At 48.5% G+C, this 17,736-nt stretch overlaps 1 protein-coding gene across 1 annotated transcript; it reads right to left on the bottom strand.

The window, feature by feature from the left end:
- Positions 1 to 3,558: 3,558 nt before the first annotated feature.
- Positions 3,559 to 9,922, bottom strand: LOC138417147 (BPI fold-containing family A member 1). Its single transcript, XM_069546913.1, has 9 exons — positions 9,889 to 9,922; positions 8,860 to 9,034; positions 8,550 to 8,709; positions 6,986 to 7,093; positions 6,520 to 6,669; positions 5,597 to 5,681; positions 4,935 to 4,998; positions 4,345 to 4,420; positions 3,559 to 3,748 (listed from the first exon to the last, which is right to left on the bottom strand). Exons 2-8 carry the CDS (start codon positions 9,017 to 9,019, stop codon positions 4,380 to 4,382), a joined length of 768 nt encoding a protein of 255 aa, XP_069403014.1. The 5' UTR covers positions 9,020 to 9,034; positions 9,889 to 9,922; the 3' UTR covers positions 3,559 to 3,748; positions 4,345 to 4,379.
- Between the last annotated feature and the right edge of the window lie 7,814 nt (positions 9,923 to 17,736).

The raw sequence follows: 17,736 nt of genomic DNA, 5'->3' as shown, positions 1-17,736 counted from the left end.
GTTTTGGGGTAATTTGTTACACAGCAATAGATAACTAATACAAGGGGAAACTAAGGGAGCCAGGTATTTAGCTGCAGCAAAAATAAAACTCTCTCCTGGGGAGAGAGTTTTCTTCTGAAACAAGGCCTCGAATGCTAAAAGTCTCCCATTTCATAACTTAGAAGACCGATTCCCAAAGAGGAGGAGGCCATGCAGTGAGTTCTGCTCTGCTGCATTGCAGCTAAAGCCCAAGAGGGCTATGGGATTGTGACTGGTCCTGGCTACTTTACATTCAGGGTCGCATGCCAGTAGGGGTGGGGTCTGAACCAGTGCTCCGTCTCTGGCTCTTGCTCCACTGCCTTGTCAACTGCCCAGGTTCTCAACTGTGTCCCTAAGAGGAGTAGGAACCCTCCCCACGCCCTTGCATCTTTAAAAAAAAATACTCATTTGTTTATTTTTGGCTGTGGTGGGTCTTTGGGGCTGCGAGGGTCCTTCTTTAGTTGTGGCAGGTGGGGTCTGCTCTCTAGTTGACGTGGGCGGGCTTCTCACTGTGGAGGCTTCTCTTTGTTGCAGAGCGTGGCTCTAGGGCATGGGGGCTTCCATAGCTGGGGTGCACGGGCTCAGGAGTTGGGCTTTTGGGCTCTAGAGCACAGGCTCAATAGTTGTGGTGCACAGGACTAGTTGTTCTGTGGTGTGTAGACTCTTCCTGGACCAGGGATCCAACCCATGTCTCCTGTATTGGCAGGCGGAGGTCATAGGACAAATTGCCATATCGAAATCTGGAGAGACAGATGAATATGTAGAGTTATAGTCAAGAACAGCTTACCTGAAGCAGAGGCTGCTGGAGCCGGTAACCTGTAGGAACATTAATGTATAATCAGGCCTCCAGCCAAAATTAATGGTAGCTAAATATCTTAGATCACATTAATAAAATAATTGTAATAGTGTGATTCTAGGTATGGGAAGAGGCAATAAAGGAAATATCTCCTGGATTCTGTTTGGTTAAAAGGTTAAAAAAAAAAAAAAGGTGATTATGACAAGTTCCTAAAACCTTGAATGTGGGCTAGCTTGAGAGTCCACAAGACTCCCGGGGATCCAGTCTTAAGGCCTGTGTACCATTTTGACAAATGTCCTTAGGGAAAAGACAGTTCATATTGACTGGCTGAACTCTGAGTCAGGTCATGTCAAGACAGCCTTGGGAATGGGCTCATCCAGGGAACTGATGGATCGAATAAGGACAGTTCTCTGGGAATGAGGCTTTGAAGTTGTTCCACCAATCCGCTTCTGCTGGCTTCCAGTTGTTGCCAGGCTACAGGTTTTCACCAAGATTATGGGATTTTAGTTTTCAAGTCTACTGTGGAACTGAAAAGTGGGAGATAGATAAGATAAAATGTCACAAAGCTTGATAAAATGTCACAAAGATTCAGCAATCTTTATTGAATAAACACCTCCTCCCCACCCAGATGCTGCAAGTTTTTTATTAATTTTAAGAGTTCTGAAAAAACTGGTTCTGACAATTTTTTTCCAGTTTTCTGATTGCTTTAGATAAGAGACAATTTTGGAAGTCTTTAACCTGCCACTGCCACTGCCATCCTTGTGGAGAGTTTAAAAAAATGTGAAAATGTCACTATTTAAAGTTGTAAAATGTGCTCTGACTAACCAGGTCACTTGGAAGACTGTCTTGTATCCAGGGGAATGTTAGACTGGTTAATTAGAAATTGGAATTGTTAGGGGAGAGAAAAGACCCACAAGTGAGCTTTAGGAAGAAGTCCAGGGAGCAGTGGGAAGAAAATAGTAACCAGAGATGGGCAGTGGATGTGCGTCCAGGCAGGAATACAGTTTGGTGCCAGGTCAGAGGGCAGCATGGTCAGTGCTGATGGTCCACCACAGGTGTGTGTGTGTGTGTGTGTGTGTGTGTTTGTGTGCTCTTATCCCCCTTGATTTTCTTGGGGCTTCAGCCCTGGGAGACTCTCAGTCCTGACCAGGAAAGACATGCCTGGCTTCTCTCCAAGTCAGGTCCTGATTGATGGTGTCCAGTCTGGAAGGTCCTTTCTGTATTTCAGGTCATTCATAGTCATAACAATCAATTCAGCTGCTTACAGAATTTAACTATTCATCCTGAGCTCAAAGATATTCTACTTCTGTGAGTGTGGAAAATACTTCCCCTCTTAAATCCTCATCAGAAGACATGCATTGGTTTCCTATAATAAACCTTCTTGCAGTTCTGAACAATTGGACTGTCCTCCGCTGATGCCATTTTGGTTGGCGGCAATAGAAAGTGCAGATTGTGGTGGGTCCAGACGTGATGGCAGGCGTTTGGCAGGGGCTGAGAAACACCGGCCTGAATCTTCTAATTCTCACAAAGTTAGTGGGCCTCCCAATATCTGTGATGTTTCAGTCTTTGATTTGCCTTTCTGTCATTCTGTGACCTTGTACAAGCCATTCATATACAACAACCCAGGGCCTCCTCTATGGAGTGAAAAGGTGGGGCTGGCCCTCTCTTATCTGAGGTCTTTTAAGGACACAGCTGAGCGACTTCACTGTCACTTTTCACTTTCATGCATTGGAGAAGGAAATGGCAACCCACTCCAGTGTTCTTGCCTGGAGAATCCCAGGGACAGGGGAGCCTGGTGGGCTGCCATCTATGGGGTCGCACAGAGTCGGACATGACTGAAGCGACTTAGCAGCAGTAGCAAGGACCCCAAATAAGGAGAGCATGTTTATTTTTTATTTGAGAGGACAATGATTTCATTGTCCTTCTTCTTCCTTCTTGCTTCCGGTTTTTCATAAATCTTACCTGGACTCTCAGTCTCAACTTCCTTATATCCGACTCTCTTCTCAGTTCCTTAAAATCAGGCTTCTTCTTCTAAAAATATGATTCTCACTCAGGTCATCAATAATCCCTTCATGTGCAACTCCTCTGACCCCTCTCTGTGCTTGACTTTCCCAAGCCTTTCAGCAGTGAACATTTTGGTCTAGTTTGTCCTTCCTCCTACACTTCCTTCCTGTCATCTTTATCGTCCTTTTGTTGAAAAAGCAGAGAAGAGGCTAGTGTTGACTGGAGGCAAATAAGCAAAAGAGCGGTGCTAGATGACTTGTATCCATCAGATCCCTGGATGGCTTCCTTGGGGTCTCCCAGGCACTTTCATGCAGCGCGGCCACAGCTAAAGGCATGATCCTCCTGCTGGAATCAACTCATCCCCCCATATTTCTGGTTACCTTTGGGATCCCCCACCTGAGACCCAGACGGGAATCTCACCTGCTCCCCCACCTCTACCCTTCTAGGTTCACTTCCTGAACATCTCTCTAATCTGTCATTTTCATTTCTTTTGAAATGTCTTGTGTACCATCACCTTTGCCTGGAAAGTTACAATTATCCACCCCCTTGTGGCACATTCTAAGAACCCCAGAGCAGCTGTTCTGATATCCATGCTCATCTGAACATCCTTCTGTCCTGTCTAAGACCATTAAGGTCTTCAATGTAAGGTTCAAACTCTGTTCTACAGCTCTAGTCACTCAGGCCAGGACTCTTTCCCTCCTGTGAGCCCTCCAGTGATGGTGAAGAATGACAATATCTTATGCAGGGAAAGGGCAGTTTTATTCGGTGATGAATGAGGAATGACACAGGCTTGGTGGGAAGCAAAGGGAGAAGTTTCCTTGGTGAGAAGGCTGCTCTGGTCTCCAAACATGGCTGTGTCATTGTCCAGGACCTGGGTCAGCGTTCTGTGAGCCGTCGGGCAGGCAGTGAATCCAGCCTCAGGAAATGGTTCTGTTGGGAGAAGACCCCAGGCAAAATGGAGCCTCAAGGTCCTTGAGTCTAGATGGTATTGGCCCATGATCAAACCTGCCCTCCAGAGGGTGGGGAGGAGGCTGAGACCCTGGAGCTGGGGGTCTTGTCTCCAGCCGCCAGGGGAGCCCAGACCCAGAGTCAGGGGCTCCTTGTGCATGCGCTTGAGTGTGTGTCTGTGTGTCCATGTGTATTTGTATGTGGCGTGTTTGCATATGTGGGTATAAAGGCGTACGTGTGCTGCTGTGAGACTGTGTGCATCTGTGTGTCTGTCTGAGTAATCATGGTGTGTCTGGGCACTTTGTGTGTGTGTGTGTGTGTGTGTGTGTGTGGGTGGGTGGGTGGGTGTGTGTATCCTTGACTGTGTGTGCTTCCCTTTGGGTCTGTATTGTGGTGCCACTTGTGTTTCTCCATCACTGTCAGCCTTTCTGTGGACTTCTCTCTGCATCTCGGTATTTGTCTATATGGCTGTTTGTCTTTCTCTTTGGATGGCACTGTCCCAAGCCCCCTGCTGCCCTCACCAGGAGGAGAACGGCTGACCACCCTCCAAATCCTGTGGAGTGTGGAGCAATACTCACTGGCTCAGCAGAGGCCAGGTCCATTCCTGGAAGTCTTAGACTTTGATGACAAATTCTAGCCCGTGGATCAGTGCGTCTGGAAAATGAAAAAACAAACAAACAAACAAAGAAACCAATAACCACAGACCAGAGGGAAGGAGCCCAGGGATCTTCATGGTCCCCAGGGGCCTGGGAAATGGGAACTCTGAGATTCAACCATGCTCAGGCAGGGCTTGAAGGGGACTGTGCCTCCTTCATCACCCAGCCCAGCTATTCTTAAGTTATGGCTGACGTGGGGAGATAGGCAGGGTCTATGTCTCAAGATGATCCTGGTAACTCAAGGCAAAAAAGAACTCTAAAATGGGGAGAGCTGAGGCTGGAGGGCCCTAACTGTCCCATGTGTGCGGGGACCTCTAGAGCTCCCTGGGGAAAAGCCCTGCTCCTGCAGAGGGGAGAGAGGACTTGGAAGCTGGTCATGTCTGACTCTTTTGTGACCCCCTGGATCATAGCCCACTAGGTTCCTCTGTCCATGGGATTTCCCAGACAAGAATACCGGAGTGGGTAGACATTTCCTTCTCCAGGGGTTTTCCCGAATCAGGGCGGGTACTTACTGACAATGGAATGTACCAGAGTGACGTCCAAGCGGCTGAGAACTGCATTGACCAGGGGGCACACCTGAGCCAGGGCGGAGAGAAGCATTAGGCACCTTGGGAGACACGGGCAGCAACCGCATCCTGAAAATGGGTCCCCTGGGGAGATCTTCTGTCATTTGCTGTGTCTGAGAGTGTCTGATTCTAAGCAGTCCCACAGATGAACCCTCACATGTCCACACTGGGCAGGTGGAGATGATGAAGGCAGGGATGAGGTGTCCAAGCCCAGAGTGAGTGGCTGTTCACTCTGTGATCTGGCATCTGTTTCTGAATAGGGTGGACTGCTCTGGGAGGGGTGGGTGTCTGGTCATAGGAGATCCTGAGCATAGGCTGGGTGGGCCTTGTCTGCAGTCATAGTGGGGGTGGACTGGAAGCTTCTTGGGGCAGGAGCCCATCTGTTTCAGCTGTAGTGCAGAGTGCCTGGCCTAGAGCAGAAACCCATCAGTACATTTTGAAGGATGGGAAGAAGAAACATGGACAGATGGATCAATGGACAGATAGACTGATAGATGGAATTTATTTATCAAACTGAGTGACTCAGAAGAGCTCACCCCAGGGGCTTCTTTTAGCCTGAGAAGTCCTAAGATCCAAGGACCAGGAGGCCGCACTTTAACTCCACTTACCTTGCCCTGCACCAGCTCAGGAAGGACATTATTCAAGATGCCAGTGAGGTTGTCAACAAGGCTTTGAATGGGGAGGGGGCCCAATCTGAAAGAGAAAAGCATGGAGAGTGCAGGGGCCTGGGGCTGGCATGGAGAAGCGTGGGTATGTGCCCACTGCAGTCGCAGTACTGACAAGAGAACCCGGTCTTGTGCCTCTGTACCCACATGCATCCATAACAAAGCGCCCATCCAAAGACAGTGACACCCTGCACAGCAGTGTACACACTAGGTACATGTAGAGGAAACACGTAGTGCCAGCACACAATAGGTGTTCAGTCAGGCTTTGTAGAATCCATACAGGAATGAGCGGTGCTTAGTATGCAGCTTTCATGAGGATTCAATGAGACAGTATATGTATCACATGTGTGTTCAATAAATGTTAGTCATGATGGGGGTGACTCCTGTATTTTATACCTGCCTCCCTCTCCCTTTCAAGAGTAACTGAAATAATTATCCTTGTGGGCTCCATAGCTATTTTACTCTTTACTGGGACAAAGCATGTTCACATTTATTATTTTTGAGGATTCTCTCAATAAGGCCAATATAGCTCCATATTACAATTATCTGAGTAAGCTGAGACTCAAGTTGGGTGAGAACTGTTCAAGTTCACACAGGGAGCCCTCCATCTCTTGCCATACCCCTCAGCTAGATGGGGCTTGAACTCAGATTTCTTGCTGCCTAATCCAGCATAAAATTGGTCAGCCTGGCTTAAGAAGGGATAGTGATCATTTACTTATTCATCCATCCATCTGTTATCCATCCATCCATCATCTCATCCTTCCACTCTCCCACTCACCCATTCTCCCTTTGTTCCATCTTTCCAAACATTCACCTGCCATTCCATCATATTGTCTCAACAGGAGCAGCCACCCCTCTGGCCTCACCCATCAAGCAGAGAGATTTGCAGGCTGCCAGGGGAGTGAGTGCAGTCGCCAACAACCAGGTGGACACGCTTCTGCTCATCTGTCACAGCTAAGAGTTCTGCGGTGATGTTTAGCTTCACAGCCAGCTTCAACAGACTCCCCACCAAGGGCCTGCAGAGGAGACAGTCCGCTGTAGCTGAGCTTCCATGTCCCAAGGCAGAGGAGGTTTTCTTCTGGACAGAAATGCCAGCCTCGCCTCATTCCATCTTGCCCACAACTGTACTCGTCTCAATTCCCAGTAGGCTCAAAGAGGCCAAGTGAGTCTCCTAAGGGACTCAAGTTTGCTTAGCATAGCAGCAAATGAGCTGATGTTGGAGGCTCAGGTCTTTTGGATAGACTCCAACAGCTTTTTTCTTGCTTACCACTCATGATCATCAGGGTCTCCTTTGGTGAGCCATCCTCCCATCCCCCCTTGGAGTCCACTCACGTTTTCACATTGAGGATCATGCCCAGAGGGATGGTGACATAGAGACGATGGCCATCAGGGCTCTGCACAAGGCCAAGTTCCAGCAGCTGAGGGTTAGTGATCTTCAAACTGCCCAGGGAGAAACACTGGAGTGAGAAACATTAACTCCTCTAGTCCTAAACTTAGAAACCACATCTAATCCCACCAGGAGCATCTCAGAGATGCAGCTACCCATAAGGTGGGATGGAGGAGATATGAGGAGAGTCTTGCAACAATAGCCACACGAGTTTTGAGTCTCGCATCAGTTTTTCCCATCCTCTGCACTGGGTCAGATCCCTCTGCTCACCTTAGGTCTATGAGGTTTTCCAAGATAAGAAACTGTGTCTCGGTTATGTTTGCATCCTGTATGCCAGCTCAGAGCCTTACAAAGAAAGGGGCTATTTTATAATGGCTGAGTTTGTGGACTAATGGGCAGGTGGGTGGATGAATATGGGGGTAGATGAATGGAAGAGAAAGTGGTTAGATGAAGGGCAGATGGTCAAGTGGATGTATGGGTGGGTAAGTGGGTGATGTCGGGGCAACTGAAGTAAGTCCTCCACATTTAAGAGTAGGGATCATGAATCTTGCTGAGCCCTTCAGTGGCAGGTCAATCAATAAAGTTAATCATGAAGACAGAGGAGCAGGAAGCTGGGGAGAACCGAGAAAGGGGGGAAGTAAGCCTCTTCTCTGAGGCCTCTTCTCTCCTCTGAGCTAGCCTCTGTGTCAGATGATTTGCGTCTTCTCCAGTCCTCCTGACAGTTCTCTGTGGGTACCATGATCTTCATTTTACAGGTGGAGAAGCCAAGCCCAGAGAGACTGAGTGCCTTGCCCCGGGTCACCCAGCAAGTGCATGATGGATACAGAAATCAGACTCAAGGCTGTCTGTCTGTCTGTCTTCAAGTCAGAGGCAAGCATCTGGGGGGAGGGGGGGCGGCTAGGATTTCTGGGAATGGATTTGATCCAGTTCTGTAAAGGACCCAGTCTTGCCAGCTCACTTTCCACTCTCGCTCTTTGTTAATTGGATTGTTCCATGGACATCACATGATGACGTCACTGAGGAGAATAGCTTAGACTTTCTCGCTTACATCAAAAGCCATTGTGTTCACTAGTGAGGAGAGCAACTTAAGAAGGGATTCCACCGATGAAGAGAACAAAATTATCATGGTGGAGTGGAAGAAGCCTTGGTTTTGGACTTGAGTCCGTTAGGATCAGAACCCGCACTCTGAGTCACTCTGGTGGTGTGGGCACAGGCCCGTTTCTGTGCCTCCACTTTTCTATGAAACTAGGCATCGTTAAATTGACCTCAGAGGACTATGGTGAGGGTTATAGACAATGCTGGAGATCCAAGCTGTGCTTCCGGACTGGGAGCAGTTGCTGGTTCAGAAGAGCTGCTGCTCCCTGCCAGACTGTGAGGGGGTCTCAGCCTGAGTCCTGGCCTCATGTTCTGATGACCCTGCTCCCTCCTCCAAGGCCACTGCCTGGGGCTGGCTGGTCTCCAGTGGGAGATCTCTGATGGGGTCCAAGGCCCTGTTTCAGGGCTACTCACTCAATGATGTCGTTCAGGAGAGGGGTGAGTGAAGTCACTTTCCCAAGCAGGCCCCCCAGCAGGCCACTGGGAGCATTCCCTCCGGTCTTCAGGATGTCCAAGAGTGGAAGGTTTTCGAGAATCCCCAACAGACCCTCAGAGAGCAGACCATTGCTGAGAGCTGGAAATGGGTGTGGGGTGCTTGGGGGTCAGATCTGACAATTATGGCTCCTCAGTCCTTACCCCCCTTTAGCCCCCTTCCCAACCATTAGATGATTGCGCACACACACCCACACACACGTGGAAGAAGTTGTCACAGACTCTTACTTACCACCTGTCAAGCTTCCAGCAAGATCTGTGGGACTCGGGGCCAGGGCTGGAGTCACAGCCAAGGGCAGATTCTGGTCGAGGGGCACGGGCAGGGCTTCTAGCAGGGCCGTGGTCTGGGCCAACAGCCCACAGAGGACAATGAGGCTCCCGATTTGAAACATCCTCTCACTTAGTATCTGCGGAAAGGACCACTGTGGCGCAGATACTAGAGAGGAGCCCATCCACTGCCTGCCCCCACCCCAGCACACCAGGAAGTGAACAGCAACAGCTGCCTCCCTTTTGCACCAGTCCCCTTCCCAGATGCCACCATCCTTCTCCAGGGCCTTTTTGGTAGTCAGTAAAGGTGTCGACAGCTGGAACTGGCTCCCACAATCTGGAGACACTTGGCTGCTTTGGGCAAAATCCCATCAACTGGCTGATTTGGCCAAAGAGCCATCATTGCTGCTGCCACAGGTCCAAAGAGCCAGCTGTGGCTTCCTTGAGAGGTAAACTTGGCTTGGGGCCTCTGAATCTCTTTTTGGCAACAGATCTTTTATGACTCCAGTGGAAGCTAGGGCCCCTTGGTCCCAGAAAAATGCACCAAAATGTACAAAATTGGGTGGATTGTAGGAGGTTGCTGGACCATGGTCTGGATGCACAATGGAGCAAGCGTGTACACTGAGCAATGCACAATGGGAAATTCAAGATAAAACTCGTAGAGACTGGGATTTAGGGCAGGAGGAGCACGCCCATGAGAGAGCCCTAGCTCACGTGGAATTTGAGCAATGTACCTACAGCCACGTGCTCCCTATCACCATCAAATAGCCTGTTGCCAAAAGTCTCTGCATTAATGTCAATGGTCTCTTAGGGAGGCAGAGTGGGCGGTTATCACCTTGCCCCCCCAGATGGCAAGCTTTGGCTCTCTTGCAAGACCCCCAAAGAGTGATCTGAAGTGCAGCCAGCCAGTGATGCCACAGTGTGGAGGCTAGCACCTCTGCCCGCCGAGGCAGTAGTGGTGGTGGTGGGGGAGGGTGGAATGCGCAAGTCTCACCTGGCTTCTCAGACGTTCTGGCAGCTGTCGTGGTCTCCTTGCTTTGCTGAGAAGGCAGCCTTCTTTATAGTGTGGAAATCAGGAAATGAGTGATGGAGAGATGGATTTATAGATGATTCAGAATTCGGCAATCTGTTGGTGTCTTTCAGGGCTCTCCAAAGTAAATAATTGCCAGTCACATTAGTAGGTGGACCCGTTAAGCTGTTTGATCGACAAGTTAAACAGAAAAATGAGATGAGGATGTTACTCAAGATTTCATGGTTTCGTGAGTGGGGGTGAGGCTGGGAACCCTTGCTCCAAGGTGACCTGAAGATTCTGTTTGGAGCACTGGGAGAGGCAACTGTTGGAGCCCTGGAAGGGACCTCAGTCTCATCGTTGTTTAACTCGTTGTCCGACTCTTTGCGACCCGCTGGACTATAGCCGGCCAGGCTCCTCTGTCCATGGGATTCTCCAGGCAAGAGTGCTGGAGTGGGGTGCCATTTCCTTTCCTTCTCCAGGGGATCTTCCTGCCCCAGGGATCGAGCCCACCTTTCTCACCTCTCCTTTGGCAGGTGGGTTCTTAGCCACTAGCACCACCAGTCTCGTTGCTGTTCATTTGCTCAGTCATCTCCAGCTCTTTGCAGCTCCATGGTCTGCAGCATCCAGGCTTCCCTGTCCTTCACCATCTCTCAGAGTTTGCTCAAACTCATGTCCATTGAGTCAGTGATGCCATCTGACCATCTCATCCTCTGTCGTCCCCTTCTCCTGCTTCCAGTCTTTCCCAGCATCAGAGTCTTATCCAATGAGTCGGCTCTTCGCATCAGGTGGCCAAAGTCTCATATCCAATGTAGAAAAAGGATCAAATTGTCTCTGATTTCCCTACACCTGGGACACCCCTCGATTCCAGGGTGGGGGTCTCCTGACTTCTGAATCCCAACTGCATGACAGTCACATGCTGGGAGTTAGACATCTTCACACAACCCTGGAGGGAGGTGTTGCTGCTCCTCCTTTGCAGAGGTGCAGACTGAGGCCCAGTGGGGATGGGTGCCCAAGGACACAGAGAAGATGAGGGCAGAGTTAGTTGCTCCAGTGCTTACTCCTGGACAAATGTCTCTTTAAGTAACAAAATACAAACAAACTATAAGGGACTAAAAATAACTGCATGCGTCTACAGTTGGGGCAAATTATTGACAACAAGACATAAAAAGACCCCAAACCCAACTGCTACTTCTGAAAGGCTGAGAACCAAAACCAGGGTGGTGGTGGTCGGGAGCAAAAGCAGGGTACTGCTCATACCCCCTGCACCCAACACCACCAAAAGGGTGGGCAGACCACTTAAGCCCCTGTCCAGCCCAATGCCTGGACACACCCCCCCTACCCTCACCCCATAGAAGGAACCAGCGTGCCCCGCCTTGGGGAGGGAGCAAGGGAGCCTGTTTCTTATTTTCGCTTCCCCCTGCTGCTAGAAGGGGCCCCAATAAAGTCTCCCCTGAATTTATTGTCTGGCCTCTAGTCAATTTCTATTGACTAAGGAAGGCCAAGAACCCTGGTCAGTGTCATTAGGACTCAAGCTACTGGGTAATAGTCACAATAAAAACAGTGTCAACAGCTGAGGCTTGCCGAGCTCTGCCTAAATGTCAGGCCTAGCACTGCTATTTTTCACATCCAGCCCTTCACGAATCCTCATAGCCTTGCGTGGGGTGGGAATGAATACATCCATTTTACAAAGGGGGAAACTGAGGCTTGGAGTCTGAGGCGACAAGTCCAGAGTCTCACGGTGGGCATGGGGCCCAGGTACCCATGCTCCAGTTCTTTCTCTTCATCACTGGGCTGAGATGAGGATGCCTTGGGCATGCTCTGACCATTTTGCATCCCTCCGTCTGTGAATGTCATGTTCCCACTTGTATAACCTGAAAAAGGCTACCCGGTCTCGAAGGCCTGAGGGATTGTGTGGCATCCTGATCTCTACCCTTACCCTTTTTTCTTCCCTTCCCCAAATGAAGGCATGAGGAATTTGTTTCCACACCTTGGGTCTTTGGAGTCTGTTTTACAGATGAAAAAAATGAGGCACAGGGAGTTCCAGGTCTTAGTCCAGTGAGAGCAGCTCTTGGTCTTGTGGAACCAAACACCTTATAAGCAAACTCAGAGAGTGAAGGAGGAAACGCACATTTATTGAGTACCTACTGTGTGTCAGATGCTTTCCATACATGAACTTATCTTTGACATGATTGGTTCAGATTGTTGAACCTCAAATGTCGGAGGAGACTAAGGTTCAGAGAGGGTGATTATTGCCGAGGAACACACAGCCAGTGAGTCGTGGAATCAGAATTCTCCCCCGTGTCTGATGTCCCGGTAAACAGTGAGCCATACTGTCCTCCCTTCATTTCAGACTGTCACAGGAGCTACTCCTGCTTCCTGTGAGTCTGGCTGATGCCTCTAGGAGGCTGTGGCTTTGAACTCAGTTATCCATTCAAGCACATACCAGACTGTTCCCACAGCCTGGGTGTTGACAGTCACCCTCAGAGGGGCCCCGTTTTTTTGTTATTTTGGTACAGCTCTTCTGGATTGGGTCACATAGTTACTATCTTTTGGGGAAACAGAGGCAGATAAGTCAAGGAATGGATTCAAGTTTGTTATTGGACAGCTAACAGCCAAGCTAGGAAGTTACATTTGTGTCATGGCAGAAAGGGGATGGCTTTGGGCACGTGTTGCCCTGGTTCAAATCCTATGACCTTGGGCAAGTCCCTCCAATCCTTTGAACCTCAGTTTCCTCATCTGTAAAATGGGAAGTTAGTATCTACCTCATAGGGCTGTGGGGGTAATGTCTAAGGAGGGGGTTTATGTTCAGTTCATAAGCTCATGTGTCTACATGGCTTTCTTTAAAAAAAAAAAGAAAGTTTAAAAAATTTGCTGTTTATTTGGCTGTGCCGAGTCTTAGTTGCGCCATGTGGGGTCTTTTGTTGCAGTGTGTGGACTCTAGCTGTGGCGCACGGGCTCCAGAGTGTGCAGGCTCGGCAGTTGCAGCTCTTGAGCTTATTTTCTCTGTGGCATGGGGGATCTTGGTTCCTAGACCAGGGATCAAACTTGTGTTTCCTGCATTGGAAGGTGGATTATTAAGTCCCTGCATGGTTTTCTTTTTAGATACATAATCCCTTGATTTTGTCATTTATTGTATTTTGGTTGCATCTTGCCACATGCATGTGGAATGGTTCCCTGACCAGGGATTGAACCCAGGCCTCCATAATGGCAGCATTGAATCCTAACCACTAGGCCACCAGGGAACTTCCCCTCTATGGTTTTTTTTTTTTCCCCTAATGTATGTAGATTTTAATATTTCAAGTATCATTTTGCTGAATAACAGAAACTTCCGCATCTCCTCTGGCATTTTATTTCTGTCCCAGAGGCTTTATTTGTGCCAGGGCATCTGAAGGAGGCTGCCCTGTCCTTGTTTTGACTGGAAATGTAGAGGCAGCCACACCCCATTTAGTCACTTGATGCCTAGATGCTGTGCTTTCCTTTCATCCTAAAAGCCCCTTTGAATTGACTTTTTTATATTTTCTCTTTTATTTTTAATCGGAGGATAATCGCTTTACAGCATTGCGCTAGCTTCTGCCATGAAACAACATGAATCAACCACTTGCATATTGAGCGTCCTCTCCCTCTTGAACCTGCCTCCCATGCCCACCCCATTCCTTCCCTCTTATTTGTCTGCATTGGGTCTTGGCTGAAGCCTGTGGGATCTTTCATTGCCAGGTATGGGCTCAGTCGTTGCTGCAGGCAGGCTTAGTTGCTCCGTGGTATGTGGGATCTTAGTTCCCTGACTAGGGGTTAAACCTGCATTCCCTGCATTAGCAGGTGGATTCTTAACCACTGGAACATCAGGGAAATTCCATCTCTTCAAATTTAGCCTTTACTTTTTACTCTCTTGCTGGACACCCAAAAGTGTTCTGTGTTGGAATTCCTGGGGCCTTAGGCAGGACCCTGGGGGGCTACCTTAGCCCATCTGTCTGGACTATGACCTTCCAGTCGACCTTCTCTCCTTGGGGTCCTGCCATCTTTCCTGGCTCTGGAAGGGAACAGGGGCACAGACCCTGCCCATTCTGGAATCCCCCACATCGACCTGGGGTTTCTGCTGGCCCTCCTCTTCTCGCCAAGGTTTGCCTGGGGAGAAGCAGGAGACACTTCTCAGAACCCAGGACAACTATGTGCTCTTCAGTTTCTCTTGGACTCTCACACACTCCACCAACAGGGGAGATTTTCTAGTCCTGGGAGCAAGAAACCTTGCTTTAGTTAGCCATATGCATGCTATTGTTAATGTATAGCATTAGACTATACATTAGACTATGCTATAACATAGTCATATACATGCTATTCTCCTGTGTCCCACATTTTGAAATTGAAAAACTCAGGCTTAAAAAATAATTAACCTACAGTAAAATTGACTTTTGGGGGGGCTGTATAATTCAATGAGTTTTAACACATGAATAGTTTTATGTAGCCACAATAATAATCAGGTTACTACAGAACATTTCCATCACCCCCAAAATACCTTCATGCCACCCTTTCAGAGTCACTCCTTCCCTTCTCCCGACTCCCTCCCGCCCCTGCAACTGGCAACCACTCATCTGTTCTTTGTCACTGATGCTTTGTCAGAGACCCAGGCTTCGGAGACTCAAAAGCCTTCTCTCAGCTTCTGCTGCAGTTGCCCTTCCTGGAAGCACTGGTGTGGCTGGTTTCCCTGCCCCGAGCAGGACAAGGGTCATGAGGCATCAAGAAGTGTGGATGGACACCCAGCTAACGTTTCAAGACAGTGTTTTCCGCGTTGGTGATGTCAGTGCCTCCTCACTGTGTTTCTCACATACTGGAGATTGTGCCCTTTTCATCCTACATATCAGACTGTGATTGTGTTGGGGAGTCTTTACCGGCATTGTTTTGTGAATCAAGAGATCTGGGCAGAGTTCATTTTATTTTTCAGTTGTGCCATGTCTGCTCTCCGGAGCTTGGGAGTGGGATGCTAGCTCTGTCCCCTGGGAGCCAGAACTCTGTATGGAAGCAAGAGGAAGTTGTTACAAGCATAGGAGGGCAGGGTCTGGAGCAAGCATGTGAGTGTTTGGGGCTGAATTTCTGCTTCAATTACCCCCCTACTCCAGACCCCAGTATCATATTAGAGGTCCATTGTGCACCAAGCTCCTCCAGGAGAAAACGTGATGAGTCCGTAGCTCTGTGAACCTTCAAATGGAAAAACAAAACCCCAGAATTCAAGAAACCTGAGGAGGGCTCTTGAGAAAGGCACTCCTGGCAGGGGTCAGAAGAAAGGTAGACAAAAGCTGCTTTCACCGAGGGACCAGGCGCCCTCGCCAGAGGATGAGGCCAGCCCTCCCGTGTTTGCTCTTTGAATCATGAGCAGGAAAATCCCGTAAACTCAAGGGTGTCAAGGGGAATCTTTTGTGTGAACATGGCGTTTAGGGTTGCAAATCCCCGGTGAAGCATTTTGGATTAGGGAGTCTGAGTTGAAAGATGGAGACATGAGTATCGCTTGCCCCATTCTCATCTCTGAGCTGTTGACACCTCCTTGTTTGAGCTTGTCAGTCAAGCTGAATGAATATTTCATCATTTTCCCCTAAGTGTAGGGTGTGTGTAGATGGGTGCAGGGATGTTGGGAGGGAAGACTGAAGTGGGGGATCCACAGTGGTCAAAGTTGTGGGCTCTGGAGTCTGGCTGCTTGAATGCAGTTGGCTTGGTCATTTCCTGGCTATGTGAGGACATTAGTTTTGAATAGGATAGCAGTTTTGAACTTCATGGGGTTTCTGTGAGGATTTGATGAGATGCTGGATGCAAGCTCTGTGCACAGCTTGTCATACGGTGAGTCCTTAAATGTGTGTGTTACTGCTATTAATTGTGTGTGTGTGTTATTTCCTCTTTATTTCTCAGTATGCCATTTCTTGCCTTGGGTGGAGGAGGACAGGAATCTATGTTTAAGAATTGAGGGACTTCTCTGGTGGACCCAGTGGCTAAGACTCCAAGCTCCCAATGCAGGGGCCTATGTTCGATCCCCGATTAAGGAACTAGGTCCCACATGTTCTGCAACTAAGAGTTCTCACACTGCAACTAAAAAAAAAAAAGAATTGAATAGTCATTAATCAACTTATTAACAATGAATTAAATGACTTTTAAGAAGCACTTCCTATGGACCTAGCACATGTTAATCATACTGCAACTGCTTTTGTGTATTCCTGCAAATATCCTGCAGGGTAAATAGTTTTTATTTTCAAAATAAAAATTTTTGGTTAAAGTATAACATAAATGGGAAAAATGCACATAAATGAATAGCTCAATGAACTTTCACAAACTGAACACCTTCCCTGTAATCAGCACCCAGATCAAGAAACAGAATGGCATCAGCCCTGCAGAGCCCCTCCCTCTGCTTCTAGTCACTAAGCATCTCCCTGAGGATAACACCGACTTGACTGCTGAGTGCATGGATTAGGTCTGCTGTGTTTGAGCTTCACATAGATGGGAGATCTGTGTTTTGGAGCCTGGCTTTATTAGGTGTGTGAGATCCATCCATGCAGTCCAGTGAGTGCAGGTCATTCTCATTACTGTAAAGCATTCTGCTGGTGACTATCCCACAAGCTATTTATCTATCCACTGTATTTACCCATTTTTTTGGATGTGCAGATAGGGAGTTTTCACTTTGGAGCTCTTATAACTACGGCTGCCACGAGCAATCTTGGACAGGTCTTGTGGTGTCCACAGACACATATTTCTGTACTTAGGGGTGGGATTTTGGGTCAGAGGGAGGAATATGTTGCCCTTTTGGAGATGCTGCTGCCTAATTTTATAAAGTGGAGTTATGACTCACCTCCCTCCAGCAGTGTGCTGCAAGATTGCTCCACATCCTACAAGATTTCTATCCCCTTTCTGCAGGGAGGAAGACCAAAAGGTTAAGTGCCTTGTCCCTGACACAGCCAGGGAGTCCTAAGACCAGGACTCACCCATCATCTAATCACGAGTAAATGTGCCAGGCCTATGCTGGGGGCGGGTGGGGGGTGTGTGGTCACCAGCTACCCTGATGCACATGTCCATATGCTCATGGAACTTCTTATTGGGTTGAATTGAACTTGAACTCAGATCTGTTTGGTGCATGTGTTTCTACTTTACCACTCTGTCACCATTCTTCACTCCCTTGGAATCCAGCAGAGTGCTTGGCACATTTTAGATGCTCAATAATGTGAAAGTGTTAGTCGCTCAGTCATCTCCAACTCTTTGCAACCCCATGGACTGTAGCCCTTGGGTCTCCTCTGTCCATGGAATTCTCCAGGCAAGAATACTGGAGTGGGTTGATGTTTCCTTCTCCAGGGGATCTTCCCAACCCAGGGATCAAATCCAGGTCTTCTGCATTGCAGGCAGAATCTTTACCATCTGAGCCACCAGGGAAGCCAGGTGCTCAATAAACATGGGTTGAATGGACGAGAGGTTGGGAAATCTCAACAGGACCCTCCCTGCACTGATGAGCAGATCAATGGATGGGGGCTGCTGACTGCAAATTACAGGATAAGAAATGTTTTCTGTATCATTTCTGGGCTGACGAGCAAGCCCAGGTGTATCCAGTCTCAGGATGGATCTTCATCAGGTCTGACTTCTGGAACCCAAACCTCAGGACCTAGACAGAAGGCCCTTTGCACTTTTCAGAGCTAGAATTTATTATGGAAGAGGATAGGATGTCCATAGAACCTGTGGTACAAGTTTTTGGGGCATCAGAAGCCCCACTGAAAGGGAGACTTAAAGTCTCCAAGTGTGTTATTTCCCTCTAATCATTAGTGGCTGCTGGAGGGAGCTCAAATCTAGTTCATGGAAGGTTGGCTGGAC

Source organism: Ovis canadensis, chromosome 13 (genome assembly GCF_042477335.2).
Source record: "Ovis canadensis isolate MfBH-ARS-UI-01 breed Bighorn chromosome 13, ARS-UI_OviCan_v2, whole genome shotgun sequence".
In the NCBI taxonomy this organism is placed as follows: Eukaryota; Metazoa; Chordata; class Mammalia; order Artiodactyla; family Bovidae; genus Ovis; species Ovis canadensis.
Note: the sequence above shows the minus strand (reverse complement) of the source record. Positions and strands in the feature narration are given on the sequence as shown.